We start from the raw sequence: 23893 nt of genomic DNA on the forward strand, positions 1-23893 counted from the left end.
ATATAATAGATCTATATTTAGCTTTCAATAGATTTATTTTGGATTTTTATTGCTTATTTCAGAATAGATGTTGAGGAGGGAAAATTATCATCACATTGCAATGATTTTCCTCAGATTATTTTTATTCTTTGTTTAATATTTAACAGATTAACATTCAAAATACAGAATTCTGTTGCGCGCGTCAACTTCAGAGTTGGCATGCTGCTAAGTCTTTTCAAAATTTATAATTCTGAATAAGGATAAGGGTAGTTAAAAAAATATGGTAAACAAACAATTTATTTTTCCAAATTTGCATGAGCAGAATTTTCACATAATAATTCGAAAGGGAGTTGAAGGGAAAAGAAAGTGAACAAATAAAATAAAAACAAATTTTATTAAGTAAATAACGTATTTTTTGATTAGATGATTTTAAAGTTCCCAAGGTGTGGTATGTTTTAACGGACAGTGTTATGATAAATAGTTTCCAAATTTAGCCAATATATATATATTACATATCAAAGGAAATAACTTCTGACTAATTTTATAGCTACAGACTTGTTTTCACCTGGTATTTAATTTTAGATTTTAAGCTAAAAAATCAACTAAGCCAATATTTTAAATCTTTATTCCCCAAAATAATCCGTCATTACTAGAGTTTTTTTTTTAAAATTTGGTCAATTAATTGTCTTAAAATATGTAACAATATTTTAGTTTTTATTTGTTTTATGTTTTTACAAATACAATATTTAAAATACTGCTATATTATTTACTACATTTTAATACTGTATTTAATTTTATTATGAACATAAAAGAATAACCAAAAAGCAGTAAAAAGAGGTGGTCAACAACCGAATGTATAAATTAAATGCAAGAAATGAATTAATACTCCACTGACTGTGAGAAAAGAAATAATATAAAAGAAATAATTGTGTATTATACGGAATATGATTCACGGTATAATGTTAAAAAAATTAAAAATGCACCTTTTTTTTTTCCCTTGAATGCTCTCTTTGGAACTAAATCATAAGATATCGAATAAGAATAAACTAATCTTTTATTCATTCGTGAACATAAAGTAAAAATTTTTCTCTCGGCCACTTTTCCTTTTCTCCCTGCCAAATGTTGCTTCAATTTATCATTTTTTTTATTCCGTAGAAGTTGTGGAAACACAATGAACATTGACAATGGCAATATCATTTTTCTGTTTTTCTTACGGCATCATATGATTCTGCGTTTTTAAAAATATTTTACAAACATTTTCTCTTTCAGAATAGTTTTAACATTTTTTGCATTTCCTTTTATATTTAATTCGTTGCAGAAAAGAAAGAAACATGAACTGCTCATTCATTGCAATTGCATTAGAAGTTGAAAAAACTTAGTGATGCAGAAACAATACATACAAATGATATTCTATATATTTGGAATATATAAGGAACTTTGCTGATGAATATGGTGCCTATAATAATTTTCCTATAATATATGAAGCTTATAATTAATTTTCTATAATCATGTCTATAATAATTTTTCTTATCGTTAAGAAAGGATGAAATGTATTCACATATTTTATATCCATAATTTTATTTATTATTTATTTCTAATAATCTTATTTCCACTTTTTAAATCAAAATGAGTAATCATGTAATAAATGATCCTGAAATGTCAAATTTAAATTAGCATGAATTAGTAATACATTATTATTTTTAGTTAAAATTAGTATAATAAAATTAATATAATTTGTATAATTGAATTAGTATAATAATAAATCAAAATAAAGTCCGAAATTCTGCCCCCTGAAATTTTTTAAATATAAAAAAGAAAATAATAATATTTATTTTTGTTATATTTAGATATTAATGTGAAATATCTCTTGTCATTGGGCATTTAAGAAATTACATTAAGAAAATTGGAGAACAAGCTGAGCTTCAGCATCATAACATAAATTTATCCAAACTGTAGTTAAAGATTATTATAAAGTCTTTTCTAGATGTGGAAAAGAAAAATTATTAGGAATATATCGAATGAAAATTACTTCGCTATTCCATATTCATCTATACGGATTATTTAGGTATTTAATCTTTTAGTGACCAACATTTAAAGCTCCACATAGGATTTTTTTCAAATTATATTTTAAAAATGAAACTATTATTTACATCTTTGTGAATCTACTGGTTTTAGTCAACAACGATTCCTGATCATTCTTGCTTTTCTCGTACCACGTTTTGAAACAGACAGTGTAGTGGAAAAGCAATTACACTGAAGAAAAAATACCAAAGCAATCCGTTTCGAGATCACTAGATTGTTTTTGGTCACGATTATATTTATCCATATACCTGGAGCAGTCGAGATTTTATTGCGTAGTGTGTCTTTGAAAATGTCAACAGACAGTTCAATTCAATATGCAGAAAAGAATTTCACGTGCTGTAGGAATACTGTTAGATTTCTTTTTAAGACATTTGTTTTAAGTATGGTCATTTCAGTCAAATTATTATTATTATGATTGTCAGGTAGAATAACATGAAAAGTTATACTATTAGTTTACTATAGTTATTATTATTACTATTAGTTATTATTAGTTTACTATTTTCAAAACCTGATATGTATCAACTTTCTTTTGAATTATATAATTTTCTAGCCCAAAGTACAAAGAAAGCAAGTTCAATTCTTGAGGGAATATGAAACGTACATATATTCTTTTTTTTTCCTAACGATTTTTAATAAGATAAGCCAGCTTGTAAATGAGGGTGTAACTTCTTCATTTGAACTGCTTGAAATACAAACTTTATAAAAATAATATATTTTACTTTATAAATATTTCACAAATATGTTATATTTTCGGTATTTCTGTTATATGTCATATTGTAATAAAAGAATCCCATCGAAAGCATAGAATTCACCCTCCTTTGCATTTTGAATATAAACTTTTTTTTTATGTTCAAGATGTGAAATAGTACTATTTATCCAAAAAATATAGATATATGATATCTGGCTTTCCATCAATGTTTTTAAAACACTTTTCTTTTTTGTTTAGTGAAATTTTAAATTTCATAGTTATTCTACAAATGATTCTTTAAAATCTATTTAAAGACTTTATTTTTTAAGATTTATATAAAATACAGTGCTTGTAACTGTTGAATGCGTCTAGTACTCTGCAGTGGCGAGCTATAAAGAGATGTAATGTAGGTAATGCCACGATTTGGAAGAACTGTAAGAATGCTAATAGCTAATATACGTCCTATACCACTGAAATCATTTTTTAACCTATATAAGCAAATTCCTTACAGTCACGTTTTGTTTACTTAAGAGAAAAAGAAAGAAAGCTTTTCGATTTCCTTTTGAACAACTTTGTATTTTTAACCTGTATTAGGCAATTTTGCAGTGAATGTTGCAGAAGGTTGACGTTTGTCCTTGACAATTGAATCTTTGACCTTTCATACTCCACCCCAATTGTTCTAGTAGCTTTATCAAGCTATGTAGATGCGTATCTCGCCATTCTTTAAAATCTTCTTTGGAATATTCAACCTCCCTTTCCTGCGACTTATCCCCCGATTGCGACTCACGCGAACACGTGTTTCCGCTCCATTGTCGCGTGTAGCTTTGAAATGTTACTTTCTGCTCGACAGAATCAGCTCAGATGTGGCATGCGGCTTACCTGAATGGATGGCTACTTGCATTTAGTATTTGCACATACCTATAATTATTACGAATAATTTATTATATTATTTCACTTATATTTTAAATATAAGCTAACAATCTATAGAATTATTTCTATTAGGAGTTTAAGACAACTTTAAGAAATTTTTTTTTTTAAATTCTTGTTGATAATACAGAATTGCAGAAATTTTTTTTATTTCTGTTACTTCACTGATAATCAGCCATTGCAAATTTGAAGTTTTTTTCATTTAATGAAATGTATATATCAAAATGCCTCATGTTGAATTTTCGTTGAGATAATTTATTTCAGGTTATTCAAATAAATAAATATAGTCGGTAATTTGAGAATCACGAAAGCATATATTTATCATGTATGTGTCAGTTAATAATCAATCAGAAGAGATAGGGGTTTAGTTTAGATTTGTAGTTTAAGTTTTTAATGAAACCTTGCAAAAACAGAGACCGCAACATGTAAATAACTTCAGATGGCAACTTCATTAAATAAAGATTATTTCCATAAATTCTTCCTTGGGTTTTATTGCATTATTTCCTTTTAAATTTTCAAGGAAAACCTTTCTGCTGTATCTTGATTATTTTTATACAATGCATTTTCGCTGTAATTTTCTAAGTATAAATGCTTTTACTGATGCTTATTGGCAGTAATAACTTACAAAATGACGGAAAAATATTTTATGCTGAATGCATTAGAATTACCTCTAATATTTGTTGCTGTTATAAAAATTTGTGTCTTTGAAGCAATCTGTTTGACCATTTAGAGAGATGCACTTTTGTGATTAAAATAGGATACAAGGCCATCTTTTATACTTTATCATCTAAAATAACTTTAGAACATTATGCAGTAATTTAATTTTATGGTATTGTATAAACTTTTGTTATAAAGGCCATCCATAGAATCCTATTGCTTTACTAATTCTATGCTTATAAAACCTAAATTAAAGAAATGAAACTGAATGGTAAAATGCATTAAACGAGGCTCTTGTTTGTCACATTAGAAAGTATTAATTACTGTAATTTACTTTTTGTCTTGGCATGAAACTTCATCTGGTGCTTCTAAACCAAGTTAATTTAGAAAACAGATAATTCTTTCCACTATCTGTTACTAGTATATTGACCTCGTGTAAAAAAAAAAAAAAAAAAAAAAATTATAATAAATGTAGCATCGAAGCAAAAATGTTTTCTGAATTCACATTGCTCTGTAAGGAAAAAAAAATCTGATTTCAAGGGGGGAGGCAGATTTCAAGCAAAATAAAATTGTTAATCTTCAAATTTAATTGAATAATAAAGAGTCTTTATATATAAATTTTTTACAAAGTATCTTACAATTTTGGGTTATTTCAATTTATCTAAACTAAATCCCATGGGGGCAGAAATGAGAAGTACCCGGTCCTGTGGCTGGTTCTAGTTTCCCTGGTGGGTTCAATAATATTATAAGATTGAGTACCAAACTGTCACCAGAATGACTCCGATGACAGATTTTTACCTCTGTATGAGGGGTGCTTAAAATTGTGCGCTTTAATTATTGATACGCCCTCTAATTCGAAGTTAAATGATATGTACATTTAATTATTCTAATATATAATAATCTAATGTTTTATACATTAATAATATACATGTAATTATTTTCCAAATGAACTAGAAACGTAAATCATTGTTAAGAAAATCTTTTTTAATAATTCATAGTTATTAATAAGTTAACTTCTTTTGAACAAAATTTAATCTATGTCAATTCTTTTTAATGTGTCATTAAAAAAATTCTTTTGTTTACAGGTGTTGATGTAACAGCCAATCAAGATGAAATATCAGACCATGAGATCTTTCAGCTGGAATACGATATACCAAGCAAAAAATGGTGTGTTCGAACAATGCAAGACAAATACTGGAGCTTGCAAAGCAGCTCTGGAATCCAAGCTAATGCAGATAAAGGGTAATGCATCCTTTAAATTTTCTATTAATTTGAACTCCTGTTAATTGGAACGTTTTTTTAGTACATTGGACATTGTAGGTAGCAAGTTGAAAATGGTGAAGGTATTTACTTAAAAAAAAAAAGAATTATGGGAACTACACTTTTCGCATTTGCTTCACAAATACGAATACAGTAAACGCAAATAAATAGAAAGATAAATCTTAAGAAAGAAATATGGCCGTAATATTAAAAAATTATTTGGAGTGTCACTGATAAATATGAGGAGTTCAAGACCCAGATTTATTGTATCTTCTCTGAAACAAAACTCTTATTAACTCTGCAACTTCGGTATTCGATGTTGCTTAGGGTAGCAGTACACCGACATATTTTGAACCTCTTTGTAAAACATCAGTAACCATTAAACATTGACGATTGCCTCTGTATATATTTAGAATGACAATCAAAACATTGTTACGAGTGATCATGCAGATGAAATAGGTCATAATTAATAAAAAAATATAATATCTATGTCAAAGTAATAATGGAAAATAAATGACATTTAATATTTAAAAATATAGTTATCTTTTAGATATAAATTTAGATATACATTTCCAGACAGGTGTGAAATTTTGTTAGTATAAAGTCACAGTTAATAATAATGAGGGAAATAAATATGGAAACTTTATTTTGAATAGAAATTAAATTCCACTTTTAAAATGTCAATTTGAAGTTGAATGTATAAGCAAGCAACTTACAGTTTTGAAATATGAATTCATATTTTTATATCTGGGTTTCGAAAACAAAACAAAAAAAAAACATACAGCATTTAAAAAAAGTACAGATTTTAGTACTTAAGATTCTTTATCATAGTCTTTTCAAAATATTTACTCACAAAAACTGTTTGGAAATGTTCTCTTATTCGCATATATTTTGTATTAATATTCTTCATTTTCACAATAATCTATAATTTCTTATCGATAATAAAGATGATAAGAGGGTTTTTCATGTTTTTCAAAGTATTTAAAGATAGTTAGATTATATGATATTATGTATTAGATATCATTTAGTATAATAATGTAATTAAAATGGTGAAACAAAAAATTTGAATTTGATCAAACTGTTTAATAATGCAACTGTTTAATAAAAATCAGAAAGCTTAGAACGTTATCTTTTTTTAACATGGAAAGAAAGGAAGTTACTCTTTCTCTCAAAAACTGGTGCAAAACTTGTTTTAAGCAGTAAAATAAAAAGTATTCAACTCTCCTTAATGTAATTTGAATAAAGATCACGTTTTTTAAGGAGGTGTACCAAATCTTAACCTCTTTATTTTACATTTTTTTTATTACTTTCAGGTGAAAGACATAAAATGATAAAAGGTTATAAGAAATTTATTGTTTCCTTCTGAACTACTAAAACGGGGAGTTAAATAACTTTTCAACAATTCAGTCGTTTTAAGGTGTAAATTCAATTTTTTTAAGTTTCGAAAGCAACCGAAAACGTGTATGTTTTCAGTTATCATTAGATATTTTCATAAATAAATTTCATATTCTATATTCATATTTGAATAAATGTTGGGCTTTTTTTTCATATATTTTTATTTTGTTTAATTTTCTTGTAGGATTTTTTTTATAAATAAGTAAGATATTTTATAGCTGACGCATTTTGCGTCGAAACAAGTCCTTGCCGTAATTCGTAAATGGTGGATTCGGTTCAAAATATTGTTAATGGAGGTCGATAAAAATTGATTCATTTCTTCACAATTCGCAATTATTGATAGAACTGCAAATTCTCTAATATTTATCCCGAAAAAAAATATATATCTAAATATAAACTCGTCGTTTTAAAACTCGTGCCGTAACATGAAAAAAAAGCATTGCAAGCTGAATAGAATGCAATGAATGGCCTTATGTATTGTAATCGAGATTTTTACTGTTACAATCAGACGCAAATATTTTAAATTTTAAAAAAGCACATCTATTCGAATAATTTGTAAATGCGAGTAATTTTATACATTCTGTTTTGGAATAAGTACATTATTTTGCAGCTTTTTGCAGTTTTACAAAGGTTTTCTAAATACCTTAGGGCTCCTCACGAAAGGATGGTTGCAATTCAAATTCCAACCAATTAATCCAATTAGAGGATATTAAATTATACATATTTTTTCAAGAACATAATTTTACAGGCAGTTATCTTATTTTAGCATTCTGGATTTTGAATGTAAATATGATGTATAACTTTATTTATTTATTTATTATTATTTTTTTTTGTTGCCCACACACTTTTTCCTATCAGACTTAGTTAAGAGTACAGCATGTAAATTTTTAAAAATATCAAGCTGAGCAGAATTTTATCTTTTACAAATGATGGAGACAATATCTGAGTTTAAATATTAAAGCACTAGATAGTACTGAGTTTTAAATGCTATTCAAGTCCAAAATAATTTTATTTTTGCCCAATCGCATTTCCAACATACATTTCCAGAATTAATAATTTACAATTTTTTACATTTCATTTGTAAAGACATTCGCGAAAATCATTAAAAATGATAAATAAAAATAAACGGGAGTTATATTTTAATCTTACCAATCTTTAGTTTGAGTAAGAAATTTGTTCATTGAAAAAAATCAGACTTTTGCAATGCTATTTGCCTGATTTAAAATTATTTTACAAAATTTTATTTGAATTTAAATTATTATTAAAATTATTTTACAAAATTTTATTTGAGTTCAAATATTTCATGATGCTTTTCATCTCGATCAAACGCGAGATATTTAAAAGGCCTATACATTACTACCGCCTGCTATTTATCCGATAAACTTCATTAAAGTCGGATCGATTTAGTCAGCACTGAACTTGAAGAAAAATCCATCACCGATTAATCCTCTGATGAGCATGAGTATCGTCTATGCTGTTTTTAATTTTTTTTTTATTTACTAGGCATAAATCAGTCAACATCTGTCATTTGATCCTATTGGTTATCAGGATTAGCCATAAAAATATTATTCTAAGCATAATTTTCGCTGCAGACGATATACAAAAATCTTTTTAAACATCAAGATGCAGCTTTTATATCTGTCCTCTTCCATAACTTTCGCTGAAGAATTCTGTGCTCTCTTTGTACATAAATACTGTAGGAAAACTTACTATCTATTGTTAAACGGTTAAGGATGTAATTCAATGCGTGTAAACATGCAACAGCTAAATAAATAGTAGCGAGTAGTTTCGTTCCAAATCGTTTCTCTTCACTTTTGTTTTCTGTTTTGTCTGTACACTTAAAGAAAATATGACTTTTATTCCATACGCATAGACTGCCACGAGTGTTTTTGATGGTCTATTCTTTCAAAATTGTATGATCAAGTAAATATTTTGTTCTTCTTAGCCAGGAGTTGTTAATCATGTTTTTTTTATTACATTCTAGTGAAATTAATCTAAAATTCTAGTCTTCATAATAATTATCTTCATTGAAATTATAAAACGAAGATTTCTGATTTTGAACGTGACCTTTATTCAATTTATCATTTTTCAATTTGTCATGGGCATTTTTTTGAAAGTGATTGAATCTAATAACTGTTTTTACCTTACGTTTTTCATTTCAATGTATTTTTATACATATCATTCCTCCCAATAAACGATTCTTTAAGTGTATGAAATTTATATTTTTATTAACCATTTCTAAGGCCGTGGGAAGTATGCTTCCCACCAAATTTATCAATCTTTGTATGAAATTACGTAGGTTGGCATAAGTTCTGACAAATTTTTTTAGTAAGTCAGAAACTTAGATGCTTCAGTTCTTTATCTCACACAAAATGATGTGTCTTGATTTGTTACTTAATTATTAATTAACCAAATTAATTAATTAATCAAATTAAATTTATCAAAGAAGCTAAAGGAATCTCTTTTCTTATTCTAATTTCAAGTCTAAAAATATTTTAACATAATATGACTAGAAAAAAATGTGCCCTTTAAAGGGTTAATTTAATCTTCATGTCTTATCTTTCATGGTTTTATCAGGTACAATATGTATCTTTTTTTTTGAAGCAAAAATGAATTTGCAGACAAAATAGTTATTTTGTTTAATGCATTTCGTTTAAACTTGAATTTATTTAAATTCAATAAAAGTTAATTTTATTGTTTTTTTAGTTCCACCGAATTTTTTTTAAACACTTAGAAACATTTGTAAAGCTTCAATCTTCTTAATCTACTTAAGACCTTCGATATAGCATAATACTGTCGAGTAAATTATATATATTCTTTATAAAACATGAAATGTTTAATTAATATCTTCAGATTTACGAACTAATGCATTGTGCGGAAGACAATAGCATTATTTCTTTTCTTTTTCATGTAAATTTCTTATTTATTTGCTGCATTTCAATGTTGTTATGAATAACTCTTTACATTTTGTTGATCATATATTTTCATTTCATAACAACAAGAAGTACAGGTATTCATATCTCATTGTACTAAAATGGATATCGCAGCCAATTATGGTAACACGCACATATTACAGACAGGTTTTTTCTTACCTCAACTAAAGACCTTTTTGTAATAAATACGATTAATAAAGCAGAAACGCTTATCACATCTTTTTCTTTTACTTGTTTGTGCCGATTGGCTGAACTTTTTAACTCGCATGATACGCTTAATTTTTTGAAAGCTGCTTATTTCTAAAAGGGAGGAGATTAGATAGCCTTCATTTGTCAGCCCTTTGTTTCTTTTAGAACGGTCGGAAATACATCTCACAGGAGTCTATCTTTAGGACAGGTTGATAGATCTATCGGAGCATAGCCATGGGCCATTCACCTTCAGGGTCACTCAACTACCGTTATGAAAAAGAATGCTAAATGATATTTACTATTTAATGCTCCGCAGAACAAATATTTTGGTGTGATTTTCTTTTATTCCATTTTTCCATTTTGATTCCTATAATTTGTTCTGTATTAGCTCATTCTTCTTCTGGATGAACTTTCACAAAAACCTCTCGAAATTCTTTTTCCCTTAGTCTTTATTTTTGTTTCGAGATGCTTATGCCAGAATCGGTGTCTGGTACTTGTCTGCAACAAGTTTGCCTTGCTCTGCTTATTATTAGTGTCTTTTTGTTCATTCACTTTTCAGCGGAAACAATTATTCAAGCTTCTTCTGCATGTGAGGCATAACAATGAGGTTTTCTAATTTAGTTACCACTATATTAAAAATATATCAATAAAATTAAATGCTCCGAAGCATTTCTGCATTTCCCTAGGTTGGATTTCAGTTTCAGAATAACAGTTTTTCATATTTGAACTGTGTAAAGAAACAATAGAAAAAGGAAAAAAGCTAAATGGTTGTTAAACTATTCTTATTTTATTACCATTTTTTAATCGTTATTCATATGTTTTACTTAGTTGCTTAAAAGATCGATCAACTAGATATTGAATATAATCGCGCATGATTTTCAATATAACTGATAGTTTTCTTAATTAAATGATATAAATATAAACTACTGTTTGAAAAGACAATATTCGGTAACAAATAAAAATGCAACTTCACGTGAAACTTGTTCCTTGCGGATAAATGTCTAGCCTTATTAAAATGTTTTTGGTATTTGGAACTTAATAAAGTAATTTACAATACTAATTAACCCTTTCTAGGGCCGTGGGAAGTATGTTTCCCACCAAATTTATCAATCTTTGTATGAAATTATGTAGGTTGTCATAAGTTCTGATAAATTTTTTTAGAAAATTGGAAACTTAGATGCTTTAGTTCTTTATCTCACACAAAATAATGTGTCTTGATTTGTTACTTAATTTTTAATTGACCAAATTAATTAATTAATCAAAATAAATTTATCTAATAAGCTAAATGAATCCCTTTTCTTATTTTAATTTCAAGTCTAAAAATATTTAAATATAATATGACTAGAAAAAAATGCCCTTTAAAGGGTTAAGGAAACTTCTCAGGCTTATAATAGTAATAGCATTTTAACATTCATCTTCTGTTTCACTCTGTATTGCTTTTGAATTAGTACAATTACATTACAATTTCATTTTCAGAAAAAATAGACCTTGCTTTTATTACAATCAAAAGATCACTTTCAAAAAATTAATATGATAGGGTCGTACCAAATGGAAATTCAAAAGTTTAATGGTTTTTGTTCAAAAATATCCAAGTACATTACCACCATGCTGTTATCATAGAAATAAGAAAAAGGACAAATATTTTTATGAAAAAGAAACCGCTTTAAAAATGTTCAAATGTTTTGAAGTACATTTTTTTATATAAATTTAGTAAAATATTTTAGAGTCAAATATTCATTTTCTTCAAAAAATACTGTCTGAAATTTCCTAACCGTTTTTTTTTAAATTTTTTTCTTAAAATATATTAAAGATTTTAATAAATTTTGCAAGAAAGTAATAAAAATTAAAATCTCAGTTTATTTATTATTTCAAAAAGTAAACTTTATAAATGAAAATATTAGTAACCTTTAGCAGTAAGCTACTTGGCCGGTAATATTGGTTGTGTTTGATTAAATATCTTAAACATAACTTGTTGCTTATGATTTCACCAACAAAATATTTTTAAGCATTAAATTTCTACAGACATTAAAATCTTGTTATTTTAATACCCTTATAACTGTTCTATTCTATGAACAATCTTGATGGAGTCAAATCTCTTGAGAGTTTAGTGGTTTTAAAAAAGTAAAATGTTAGGTTCATTTATTTTATAATTTTCGCGATAGGCAATAATTGCATTTTCTTATTCGCATGTGAACTATACAGATTCCAAACATCATCTTTCCTCCTCTAGCTTTCAACAATGGAAGAAAATCATTCGATTAAATATTTGATGAAACAATAGAAAACATTTTAATTTCGTTGCAACAAATGAAACTGCTTTGAAAATTAATAAAAAAATATTTTTAAAAATTGCCAAAATTCAGGAAATTAGCGACTGATGTAAAATTTGACCGCAAGAAATTTCTAAATTTTGTATTTTTTCTTTTATATTCTTATTTGTCATATATGTTTTAGGAGTTTCATTTTTATGTTTATTTCAGTTCTATTAACAGTTTATTCTCCCTGGAATGGCAAGAAGATGGAAGCGTGAGTTTCGTTGCTAACAACGGCAAATATATTATTGCCAAGAAGAGCGGCCACCTCTATGCTAACGGAGAATCTAGCGATCAAGATGAAGCTCGTTTCTACTTCTACCTAATCAACAGAAGAAGTCTTGTACTGAAATGTGAACAAGGATTCGTCGGCTACAAAAGCCATTCCAATCCAAAATTAGAGTGCAACAAGGCCTCCTATGAGACCATAGTCGTCGAGAGAGACGAAAAAGGTCTTTGCTATTTTAAAGGTAAATTCACAGTTTTTGTTTTCTAATGTAAAGCCTTGCTGGTGGTAAAAATTGGCTCACTATAATTTAAATAGCTATTTGAGTGGAATTTTTTTTTCAAAATTGAAACATGAAATAATATGATATTTCCTAAATTCTGCCACGATGTTCGTATCCCTTTGTTTGAAATTTTTAACATAATAATATAAAAACACTATCTATAAATCATGATATGCACTATGAAAACAGTTCAAGACGCTCTATATGGCATACTATTAGATTTAGAACTACCAAATTTGATATGTAATTATATCTAAGAAGTGAGTTGTCAATAAAAAAAGATTTTTTTTTTCAAATTTTTTGCATTTAAATGTTTTTAATTAAACTTATGTAGGAATTTATATGTTTTAAATGCTTTTCAGTTAGTTCGGAGCATATTATCTCACGGAAACTAAATTATATTTCTTTAATATTTAAAAAAATTGAGCTTTTTAGTGATATTAATTTTATTTTCGTGCAATTTTTTCAACCTTTAACAAATTTTAAATAATATTTTTTAGTTATTTTTTATATTTTTTAGTTTTTAGTTATTTTGAATAATATAATATGGTAAAAAATACAACTATATTTTTTTACCATTTTAATAACTTAATCTACATTCATTCCCGTTCTGATGATATTAAAAGAACTTTTACATGAACGTTATTCCTGCTATATAATGAAGAGCAAATATTAAAAATAAAGAAGGCGATTCAAGTCAAAAACATTAACATATTCCTGTGGTTTAATCAGCAAATGCCGTGCTATTTGCAGCAAATATAAATATCTTTAACAATAATAAGTAAATCATTTATAGCAAGCTTTTTTTAGACTAACCTGTTAAAGCTAGTTTATTTATGTAGATAACTTTATAAACTTAATTTTATTAAAAATGAAATTTCAATAATTATAAAATTGTGACGACATATGAATAAATAATATTTGAAAAGATAATGACCACTCGCAGATGCAATGAGCATATGAATAAGCGTATTTTTGTGAAAATATAAATAGTTGTCTTTATATTTTTATGAAAATACTTTTGATTTGGCTCTGTTTTTGTGATCCTCATCCACACCCATAATATAATAAGAACTTTGATAACCAAAATTTCTTATATATTTAATAAAATATTCAAAATCCAACATTTGAGTTTTATGTTCTGATAATATGACAATAAAATTATCACGGTAAAAAAAAAGCTTACATGAATTCTAAACACTGTGAAGTTAAAAAGGAACCAAAAATCTGTTGTTAAAAAAATGCACAGCTAAAAAGAAATGTCTGTTGACACGTTTCAGAAAGTATGACTTTGAAGCAAGCGTGATAAAATATATAAAATACAATAAAAACTGACAAAGTTATCAAGTGAGATAAAATCTTATTCAATGAGTTCCAACTAAAAACAGTCATTAAAAAGATATATGATATACAAACTGGGCGCATTGAAAATTTAAATGTCCGGAAATGTGAGACAAGTCAAACAATAAAAGAAATCTCATTAATTTTAAAAGACAGGATTTAAAGATAAATTATGTGTATATTACGTATTAGAAATGAAATGTCCAAAAAAATTTAACATTCGAAAAAGCATGCGCGTGATAGATGAGTTTTTGCAATGAAATAAGTTTAATTTTATTACAAAGAAAGCATTGTTACAAATTATATTATTAAAGTTATTTTTTAAAAAACTGTGCGAAAATTAGAGATATAGTTAGTTATATGGAAATGAAATTGGCGTTTTTGAAAAATTAATTCTTTAAACTTTAAAATGGTGTAAAATTAGTTTTTATGCTAGGTTATGTTTCTAAGTTATTGAGGGAAAATACTAAAAATTACTTATTCAATAGTACATTTAAACCCTCAAAGTGCGAAGAAAAATACATTTCAAATTTCGGTCGAATCCCTCAAATGGTTGGGGATTACATAGAATGCAAACAAAGAAAGAAACATATTTTTTTTCTATGTGTATGTGTGTTGAACCATAAATTGATCATTCGACTCGATAAATTACATTATCAACGGATGTCTCCTATAAACTTTGAAAATTATACCGCACAAGTGTCTTCCGTTTTGTCATCCCCTATTTGCACCACTAGTCACTCTCTTGATAACTATTTACATCATACTTATCATTGTGAGCTGCGAGTATGATGCAAATTTTTACAAATGCTGAATATGGAGGATTCGAGCAGTTTGAATTTATCAGAGTTATTGATGAGACACGATCTTATATATAATCTGTATTAAGAAACCATTTTGAATCGGCATAAGTGCATTTTGCACGCTTGCTAGCTCAATCAACTAAATAGCCGGTATTATTTTTTTTATTGGCCACGATTAGTGAGTTGTTTTATCTTATACCATTAAAATTGGATAAACTTGACTTCATAACTACGAAAAAAAAAGGGTTTTAAATTTCTATCAAACTTTTCATTGAAATATTTCAAACAAGGAACACTCAACATCTGTTTTTCTGTGAATAAATGCCGCAATGCAATTATTTCTGTTCAATTCGATTTCCAAATGAAAATTAATTTTCCTATAGAAATTTGAAAAGAGCATCAATTCTATGCACGTCCAAATCATTCCATTTTGATACGAAGCATAAAAATTGTAAACGATTGCGTGAGAAATAAACATTACAACATTTTACACAGGAATTAAGATTTAAAAAAGACGTGATGCAAATGCAACCTCCGGAAAACGTAGTTGTTTCGAAGGTTAAGCTATTCAGATCATCCATTCTAAAGAAACAACGGAAGTGCATTCAATTGCTCTTTCATTTACAAATCTTCAAATTTGTGGCTTGTATATTAAGCAAATATTATAAAAGCAAACTCTATATTTAGATTGAAAAAAAGCATTTCATGATTATGTTTTTAAAGTGATAGAAATTGCGCTTACAGTTTTCGCATGAGCAACAAACAGATGTATCTTTAAATTTATACTAAGTAATATTTTTACTGTTGCATGGACAGGAATGGAGAATGTTATTTCTTTTTAATCGGAATGATTAAAATTCTATGAAAATTAATATTATGGAGATTAGTTTTTAGTAAATTAGAAATTTCCCAACATATTTTTTAGAAATGAGAGAAAATCATTTTTTTTTTTTTTTTTTTTTTGCATTCAGTTACTACTTGATGTTATTGAATTAGTTTATAAAGATATTAAAACTAATTCTTGAGAAAGATGGAAGCATTCTAGGCTTGTGTGTTAGTATCATTATCAAAATCAGAGTTATTATTTCTAACATCTTGTTTAGTGGGTTGGAATATTTTTTAAAATGTAGGAATTTAGGAATTAAACCTTAATACGCATTATTTTGTTTTGAATGCCAACATTTCATAGATATTTTCATTTTTACTTCACTGTACATTCAATGGTTCATTCATAGAACTTTACACCAAAAAAAGATTCATATAATTTATTTATATTATGCAATTGCACGATGGTCCCTGAAGGAGCAGCACTTCCTTTCACACGCGAATTTATTCAAAACATTCACATTTATGTGCTGAAAGCAGCCACAGCATCTTTTTATTGCATGGACATATAATTCAGCGTTTCCCTCCTATCTTTATATTTAATGGAGATTTCGTTCTATTCTTATAACTGAGTACGAAGTTCTTTTTTAAAAATAGCTCTTTATTGAAGTTGCACATGATTTCCTGTTTTTATATCCTCAAACAAAGCTGCTATTCTTTTCGTGAACTTAATTATAAGTGCAAATGAGAGAAAATTACTCTCTAATTACTGAGGACAGCATTATTATTCTAAAGAAAACACAAGACATATTTATTCAAAGAGAATTTCTATACACAGTTTTGATAAATGCGCGCATCTTGTTTTACTTATACATGAAAAGGAGATTTTGTGTGCATGTGCGTCAATGTTTCTTTTTTGATTCAGTAAATGCTGTTTTGCGTCTTTTATAGTACAACAATAGGATCTATATTGAAAAACACTCTTTAAAAACTTCATATACATTGTTTTAACCAGTTAACTGTTTTGACCACTTCGGAAAATGCGTATCTAAGTTGTCATAAACATTATGTATGACGAGTATACTCGTCAGAAACAGTTAATATTGATATGTTACAAATTAAATTTTAAAAATTAATCTAATTGACTGTAATTTTATATATGAATATTTAGTTTATTTATTTTTAACAGAATTGTACGTTAAAGAATAATATATTTTTAAATATTTGATTCCTTGCTAATGCTTATGGTAAACTACATTCTGACAAAAACAATTTGAGGTAATATTCCGCAATCAAATTAAGGGAATATTTTATTGGAAATGTAATCTTTTCTTAGATGAAAGGGCAGGACCAAAAACTTTCTGCGCTTTGCTCTCTGTTTTCGTCATTGTTACTTTCATACAGTTTACTTCTTTCATAAATCATTATCGCAAAAGACAAGCGTTTCAGACTTTAGTTTGCACCGAATAATGCAATAAAACTGAAAATATATTGAGATGGTTCCGGTTTGTGACTTCAAGTCTAAGTAAGTATTTACATGCTGGCAGGATAAATTATTCCTCAGAGTCTTTTACTTCTTAATTCTTGTAGGAACTAAAGTTACTATTTGCATTAGTTCGCATTCGTCTTTTGATTTTAAAGTTCATCTAAAAAAATAAGAATAAAGCAGAGCTAAAAAAATAAGAATAAATCTTTATATGAGCATTGTATTCTAATGATATTTTATATTAGAATATGATACAAGTAAAATATTGTCGATTGTTCTTGTAGTCTGATTGATTAATATACTACTCACTTTTTTTAATCAGGTTCTAATGGCAAATATTGGAATGTTTGCGAAGACGGTACGATTACAGTCGATTCAGACGTCAGACATGGTTTCTTCATCGAATTGCGAGAGCCTTCCAAACTATGCATCAAGACAGCTCACGGAAGCTACGTTATGGCCGAGAAGAACGGAACATTCAAGGTGAACGGCGCGAGTTATGACACTGCCACATTCTGGGAATACTGAAAAAAAGAGAATGAAGTTTCTCTGTTACAGAACAAACTGTTACATCTTTACTCTTCATTTACATTATCCAATTAATGGATTAATTGAAAATATTCTTGCCGTATTCCAATGTATTGGATATTAATTTTTCTATGGAGTTATGAACTCGAAACAGACTGCACACATTTCAAATCTTTTTTTTAAAATTAGTTTTTGAGTTAGCGATGTGATATTTCAAATTTTATCTTTCTGTTTCTACACGTGAAACTAATATAACATTGGAAAAATGCTAAATTTGGGAATTTGTACGAATAATCCAATCAAAACAAATTCTAAAATATATATCGTAAACATCGGAAAAGCTAGTATTACAACTTTGATATTTAAAACTTTTAGCTTCTAAAATGCTTTTTTTGCATTTTAACTTTATATAACGAATGAAAAAGCATGAGTTTGTGATATTTTTGTATACTTTGTGTTTTAGAATATTAGAGATTTAGATCTATATGATTATGCAATTAGAGTTTTATCATGTATTTTTACTGTTTTCTCATTTCTATGTTCTTCAGTTGCTGAGCAATGTTAAATGTTAGTGTTAAAGTGCTTGTTATCTTTGTCCCTTGTCTCTTGTGTGCCTGTAATGAAATCAATACAGGTGGTTGTGTACAGTTCCTGAAGTATCTACCACTTGCAATATTTTACGATTGTTGGTGCTGGGTTACAACTTAAATATTTAAGCACTATTTTAGAATGCTTTATGAATCATTTGTAGTACTTTGAGAAATTGTCTGAAATTTTATATCTCCATGATTTTTTTAATGAAAATGCAGTTGTATATATACTTTTATATTCACTAAATAAATATGTGCTTTCAAATATATAAAGAAAAACAGTTTCAAGCAAGTAGTGATACTGTACTGTGAAATGTTTTATATTTTCATATTATATGCCTTAATAAATACATTTCTTTGTATATTGCATATTTATTTCATTTAAAAATCATTTTTAAACAAAGTGAGAATGAAGTCTTTGAAGTCATCATCAGTCCTTAATTTAACAAGAAAGGCGAATTATTAAGCAAACAGCTTTATTTACTGAATAAAAATGAATTTTTTTTAATTTAAAAGACATTTTTATAAAGATTCCAAATTCAAAAGTTGTACTCATCTCCCCTCGATGGTATCGAGAGATTTTTATATATTGGTTATCTATATAGATATATCACTTATCATTTATATGACCGTTTTACTTTACTAAAATTAAGTGTGACAGTAACGGCAAGTTAATAAAAACACCCATTGCATACTTCTTATTTATGTTTACTGTACCATTGTATTTGACTTAAAACTAGACTCTGATTCATTTATTCAATGTCACTGAAAGAGTAACAATCAATAAAAGATCATCAACTCAAAAACAAAGTTGTGGAATATAAAATGGTCTTTCCGAAATTTTCTCGCATATTTTAATAAAAGTGTTTTCTTCACCCTCCCCTCTTCAAAATAAAATCGTACACCACGAAATAAATATATTGAAGGAAGCGCCGTAGCTTAGATTCTATTTGAAATAAACAAATATATGCAGAATTCTATTTCTTATAGGTTAGAAATATACTAATAATTCTTACTTCAATATCCGTTTTGGATTGGTTGGATTTCTTCAGCTTGGATATATAGAATACTTTAATCTTGCCCAAATACTCCACTTAGATTCAACTTTTGAGATTTAATTAATTTTTAAAGAAAGATTTCAGATATGCCTAAAAAAAAATTCTGAGACAAGAATAGAAATTCAAATAAATTTAATAATAAATGTTTTGCTATTGATATTGAAGAACCAAACTTTCTACAAACTATTATAAAAAGAATAGAAATATATTAATACGTGAATCAATCCCAAAGTTGAATTAAATGTATTTCACACAAGATTTGGATTTGATTCAATAGAAAGCAAAAACATTAAATGTTTTAGACGAAACATTCCAAGAACATTTAAAAACACAAAATAAACAACGGGAATTGTATTGAATTTTTTTCTCAAATTGTCTGTACAACACATTTCAAATCTAACTACAGCAATTATGCCTAACTACCAAATATGCCTTATTCATAAATCAACGTTTACTAAAGTTACAAATAACCATCGATAATTTTTACAGTTAAGGTTTGTTTGAAGTATCAAATATCCTGCGTTAACATAACTTTTTATTCCACTTACACAAAGCTAAGCAATGAAAAAGTATTGGTATATACTTTATTTATCACCACTAATTCATCGTAAGCAAAGTTACCGCTGCAGAGATGAATAAGTTTTTTCGCCAGCATCTAATATAGTAGGCTTAGTTTTAATTTAAACATTGTTTCAAATCTAAGTTGAAAGAAAAAATAAAACACCACACATATCTCCATATTATAGAGAGGTGCAATGTTTCATCCTGCATTCCGACAGTTTAAATTTTCGATACAATTTTCAGCAATAGAATTCATTGCCGCATTGAAATTCAAGCTATTTAAATTGATCAAATATTTAATCACACGACTTATGTCATTAAAATCAATGAAGAAAGGTTGCTTTTAAACTAAACAATTTACATAAGAAATTAGGACGTAAAAAAAAGACAATACAAAAGACAACATAAAATTTGAAATACATTATTCAAATACTTTATAGTAGTTTCATGATATCATGGAACTATTTCATTTATGCCTCGACTTCGCATGATCTAGACATTTGGCTGAATATAAAGTTTAGTGCGGAATTTTGTATAAAGAGTACATTTCTCTACAGAAAATTTTTGTAATATTCGATGAAATATGGATACTTTTAGCTTCAATAAAAATTTTACTTTAATAAATTTAATCTTAAGAAATTCTAAGCAAAGGGAGTTTATGGCTGTCTGATATATATAATAGAAAATTAAGTACATAAAAAAGATGAAATTTAATTTTTGCAATTACTTATAATGCCAGGAAATTTAATGGTCAATATTTAACACATTAAGTGCCATGCCAATCATCTGACTGACAGCATACTTTTCTTTCAACCTGCTCTTGTCAATGTTGACTAGTAGTATGCAATTTACAAATCATTCTATCGATAAATTTGAAATATTTTGGAGATCATAAAAGGAAGCATCTAAATGTATACGCAGCCTTATTGTAACTTTAGAGAGGTTTCACAGATCTCCGACATCAAGGATATTTATGAACTCGGTTATTCCTGGTTGAACGGAAATGCTATCGTAACATGTGTCCAACTCTTAAGATCTTCTCATTTATGATCAATTACTCTGAGAGCTTTAAATAATAAATTGTGCCATCTGAATTGGTTGCATAAATTACGACGCAAATAAAAGATGCGAATAGTATAAGAATAATTTTATTTGCAATTTTGGTTTACAGAAAACATTGCTTACAGTATCATTACTACATTAAAAGAGACACATAATTTAAAAAAAAGATTCAAAACAATTGAAAAAATGCAATTTGCTTTTGCTATTTTAAATATTAATTCAATAATTAAAAGTAGAATTTTATATACAAATTAAATCATCTTTTATAGATTTTAATTCACAACTCATTAATACAATTAATCTGAATTGATCGCACAAATTATGACTCATTAATACAATTCAATTCAATAGATGGTCACTGGAATGAGGGAAGATTTAACTATAAGGACTAATAAATAATTAAAATATTTAATATATCGAAAAATAAATATTTACATACTATCACAGAATACACAAATGCAGAAAGTTTCAAAGCTAGCGCACAAGGAGGATAATCAATACATAATTCCAATTTAACAAACTTGAAACAAATCCAATTAACCCTTTCTAGAGCCGTGGGAAGTATGCTTCCTACCAAATTTATCAATCTTTGTATGAAATTATGTAGGTTGGCATAAGTTCTGACAAATTTTTTTAGAAACACAAACTTAAATGCTTCAGTTCTTTATCTCACACAAAATGATGCGTCTTGATTTGATACTTAATTATTAATTAACCATATTAATTAAAATTAAATTTAATAAGCTAAATGAATCCTTTTCTTATTCTAATTTCAAGCCTCAAAATATTTTAACATAATATGACTAGAAAAAAAAATGGCTCTTTAAAGGGTTAAAAAAGTTTAATATATTGCTAAAAAGTTGTCAGAAATAAAATATTCATTTTAAATAACTTCACAATAAGTTAATGATTTATTTAGTGTAACATTTGGGAAGATAATGTCTCTGATAATGAGAGAAATTTAACTTAAAACTAGATATATAATTTTTCAGAAAATAAATTTAGCTATTTAAGAGTCGGATCATTCAGAATCTAAAATTTTTTATAATATTGATAAAAAAAATTGAAAATCTACTTCTGTACCATTATTAACCGCATCCACTTGGTATTTTTTTTTACAAATAAAACAGCGAGAATTTACTAATGAATTTTTCCGAAATTATGCATGGAAGTTAAGTAAAGTTGTGTATTTATGGCACATTCCTGGCTCGAGCATATTGATCATCATGGTGATCAGCCATGATGATCAAATAATGCTTTCCTAAATTCATAGGATTCTTGATTGGTTGGCCGGCCGAACCAATCAATCATCTTAAACCGGAAAATTGAAAAAGAGTGCGAATGAATTCGTCTTATTTATGATATTAGGATGTTTAAAAAGAATTTGATAAAATCTTTACGTTAAATCTCTAATCTAAACTATTAATGTACTTGATATTAAATTTACCTGGCATGATCTTAAAATGGATGCAGCTAATATTTTAGTGTATTTATTCATTAGAAAATTAAAATTCTGATTCGGTTTTAAAAAAATCTGATAATTGTATCCTATGACAATTCAATTTATATAAATAACATCTCATTAAAGGAAGAATTTCGAAAGAATAAGAATGCTTAAGGGAAAAAAAAAGGATTTGAGAACATCTTGAGATACATCACTCCTCGTCAGGCTTTGACATTTAATAATTTATCAAGTTGCATCTGCATATTGAAAAATTCGCACAAGATAATTCAATTATTACCAACGACGGAGAAGCACGCTGTCATGGTATTTTCCTTTTCACTGAAGCATTTGATTGCTTTACAAGCAGTACAAAAAGAATGCAAAGATCAAGGGTTATCATTAAGTATATAGATCGAAATTTTTAAGCTTGTTTATTAATTGTTTAATACCACTTTTTTTGTACAATAATTCATTGGTTTTCAAAAATTGCAACAAAGAAAAAAAAAATTTATTATACAGAAATGCATATTTATAAGAGCTTATAAATATAAAAGATTAAAGCTATTTATAACACCACCACAAATCCCGAGCTGTGATATAAATGAAGTGAATAGTATAATCACAATATTAAGAATTCATAAATATTTCACAATTAGCATTTTAAATAAAAATTGATTAATAAATAACATACAACTTAGCTCGTGAGCCCTTTTTCATTTTTTACACATTAAATCGTTTACTGAATAATTAATGATGTAAAACTAATTACATACAAGAAAATCTGTCCAACAAAATTATTAACAGAAACACACTTGTTAAGTATTATTGAACTTCGTAATAGTCGCGTTCCGATTCTACATATAGTATATAAAAATTACTGAAATAAACACTAATTTCTCAAAGTGATGGTTAAAATTAGTTTATGCAGAAGAAAGCAGAATTTACAAATTTCAGATTCTTCAATGAAATAGATCTAAAATCCAAATATAAAAAACAATCATTTAATTCAAAATTTAAAATCTTATTAAATCCCTGACCATTTTTTTATAAATTAACTTTGACAGAAATGAATACAATCACTTATTCGGCAGTTATATAAAAATAAGCAATTCTTTGACTTCAGGAATTACACATCATTTATAAAGTTACGGAAAAAAGCGAGTTTATATTCAACTGCATTATTTAATTCATGCTCTGCCGAATAAGCATTTAAAAGTGATTACTCTTACAAAATTGTGAACATATAAAGTTACATACAAGTTTC

The 23893-nt window shown here is 27.2% G+C and overlaps 1 protein-coding gene across 2 annotated transcripts in view; it reads left to right on the forward strand.

Moving 5' to 3' along the window:
* LOC129962005 (protein singed-like) overlaps positions 1–18841 on the forward strand; it is a 58968-nt gene extending 40127 nt beyond the window's left edge. The window contains exons 4-6 of one of the 2 annotated variants that reach the window (XM_056075666.1): positions 5419–5575; positions 12591–12892; positions 17709–18841. In XM_056075666.1, coding sequence (XP_055931641.1) covers positions 5419–5575; positions 12591–12892; positions 17709–17914 — 665 coding nt within the window. In that variant the 3' untranslated portion in view covers positions 17915–18841. The remainder of the gene's footprint in view (positions 1–5418; positions 5576–12590; positions 12893–17708) is intronic. The other variant, XM_056075667.1, reaches the window with a different exon arrangement.
* Positions 18842–23893: the final 5052 nt, after the last annotated feature.

Source organism: Argiope bruennichi, chromosome 2, assembly GCF_947563725.1.
Source record: "Argiope bruennichi chromosome 2, qqArgBrue1.1, whole genome shotgun sequence".
Taxonomy (NCBI): Eukaryota; Metazoa; Arthropoda; class Arachnida; order Araneae; family Araneidae; genus Argiope; species Argiope bruennichi.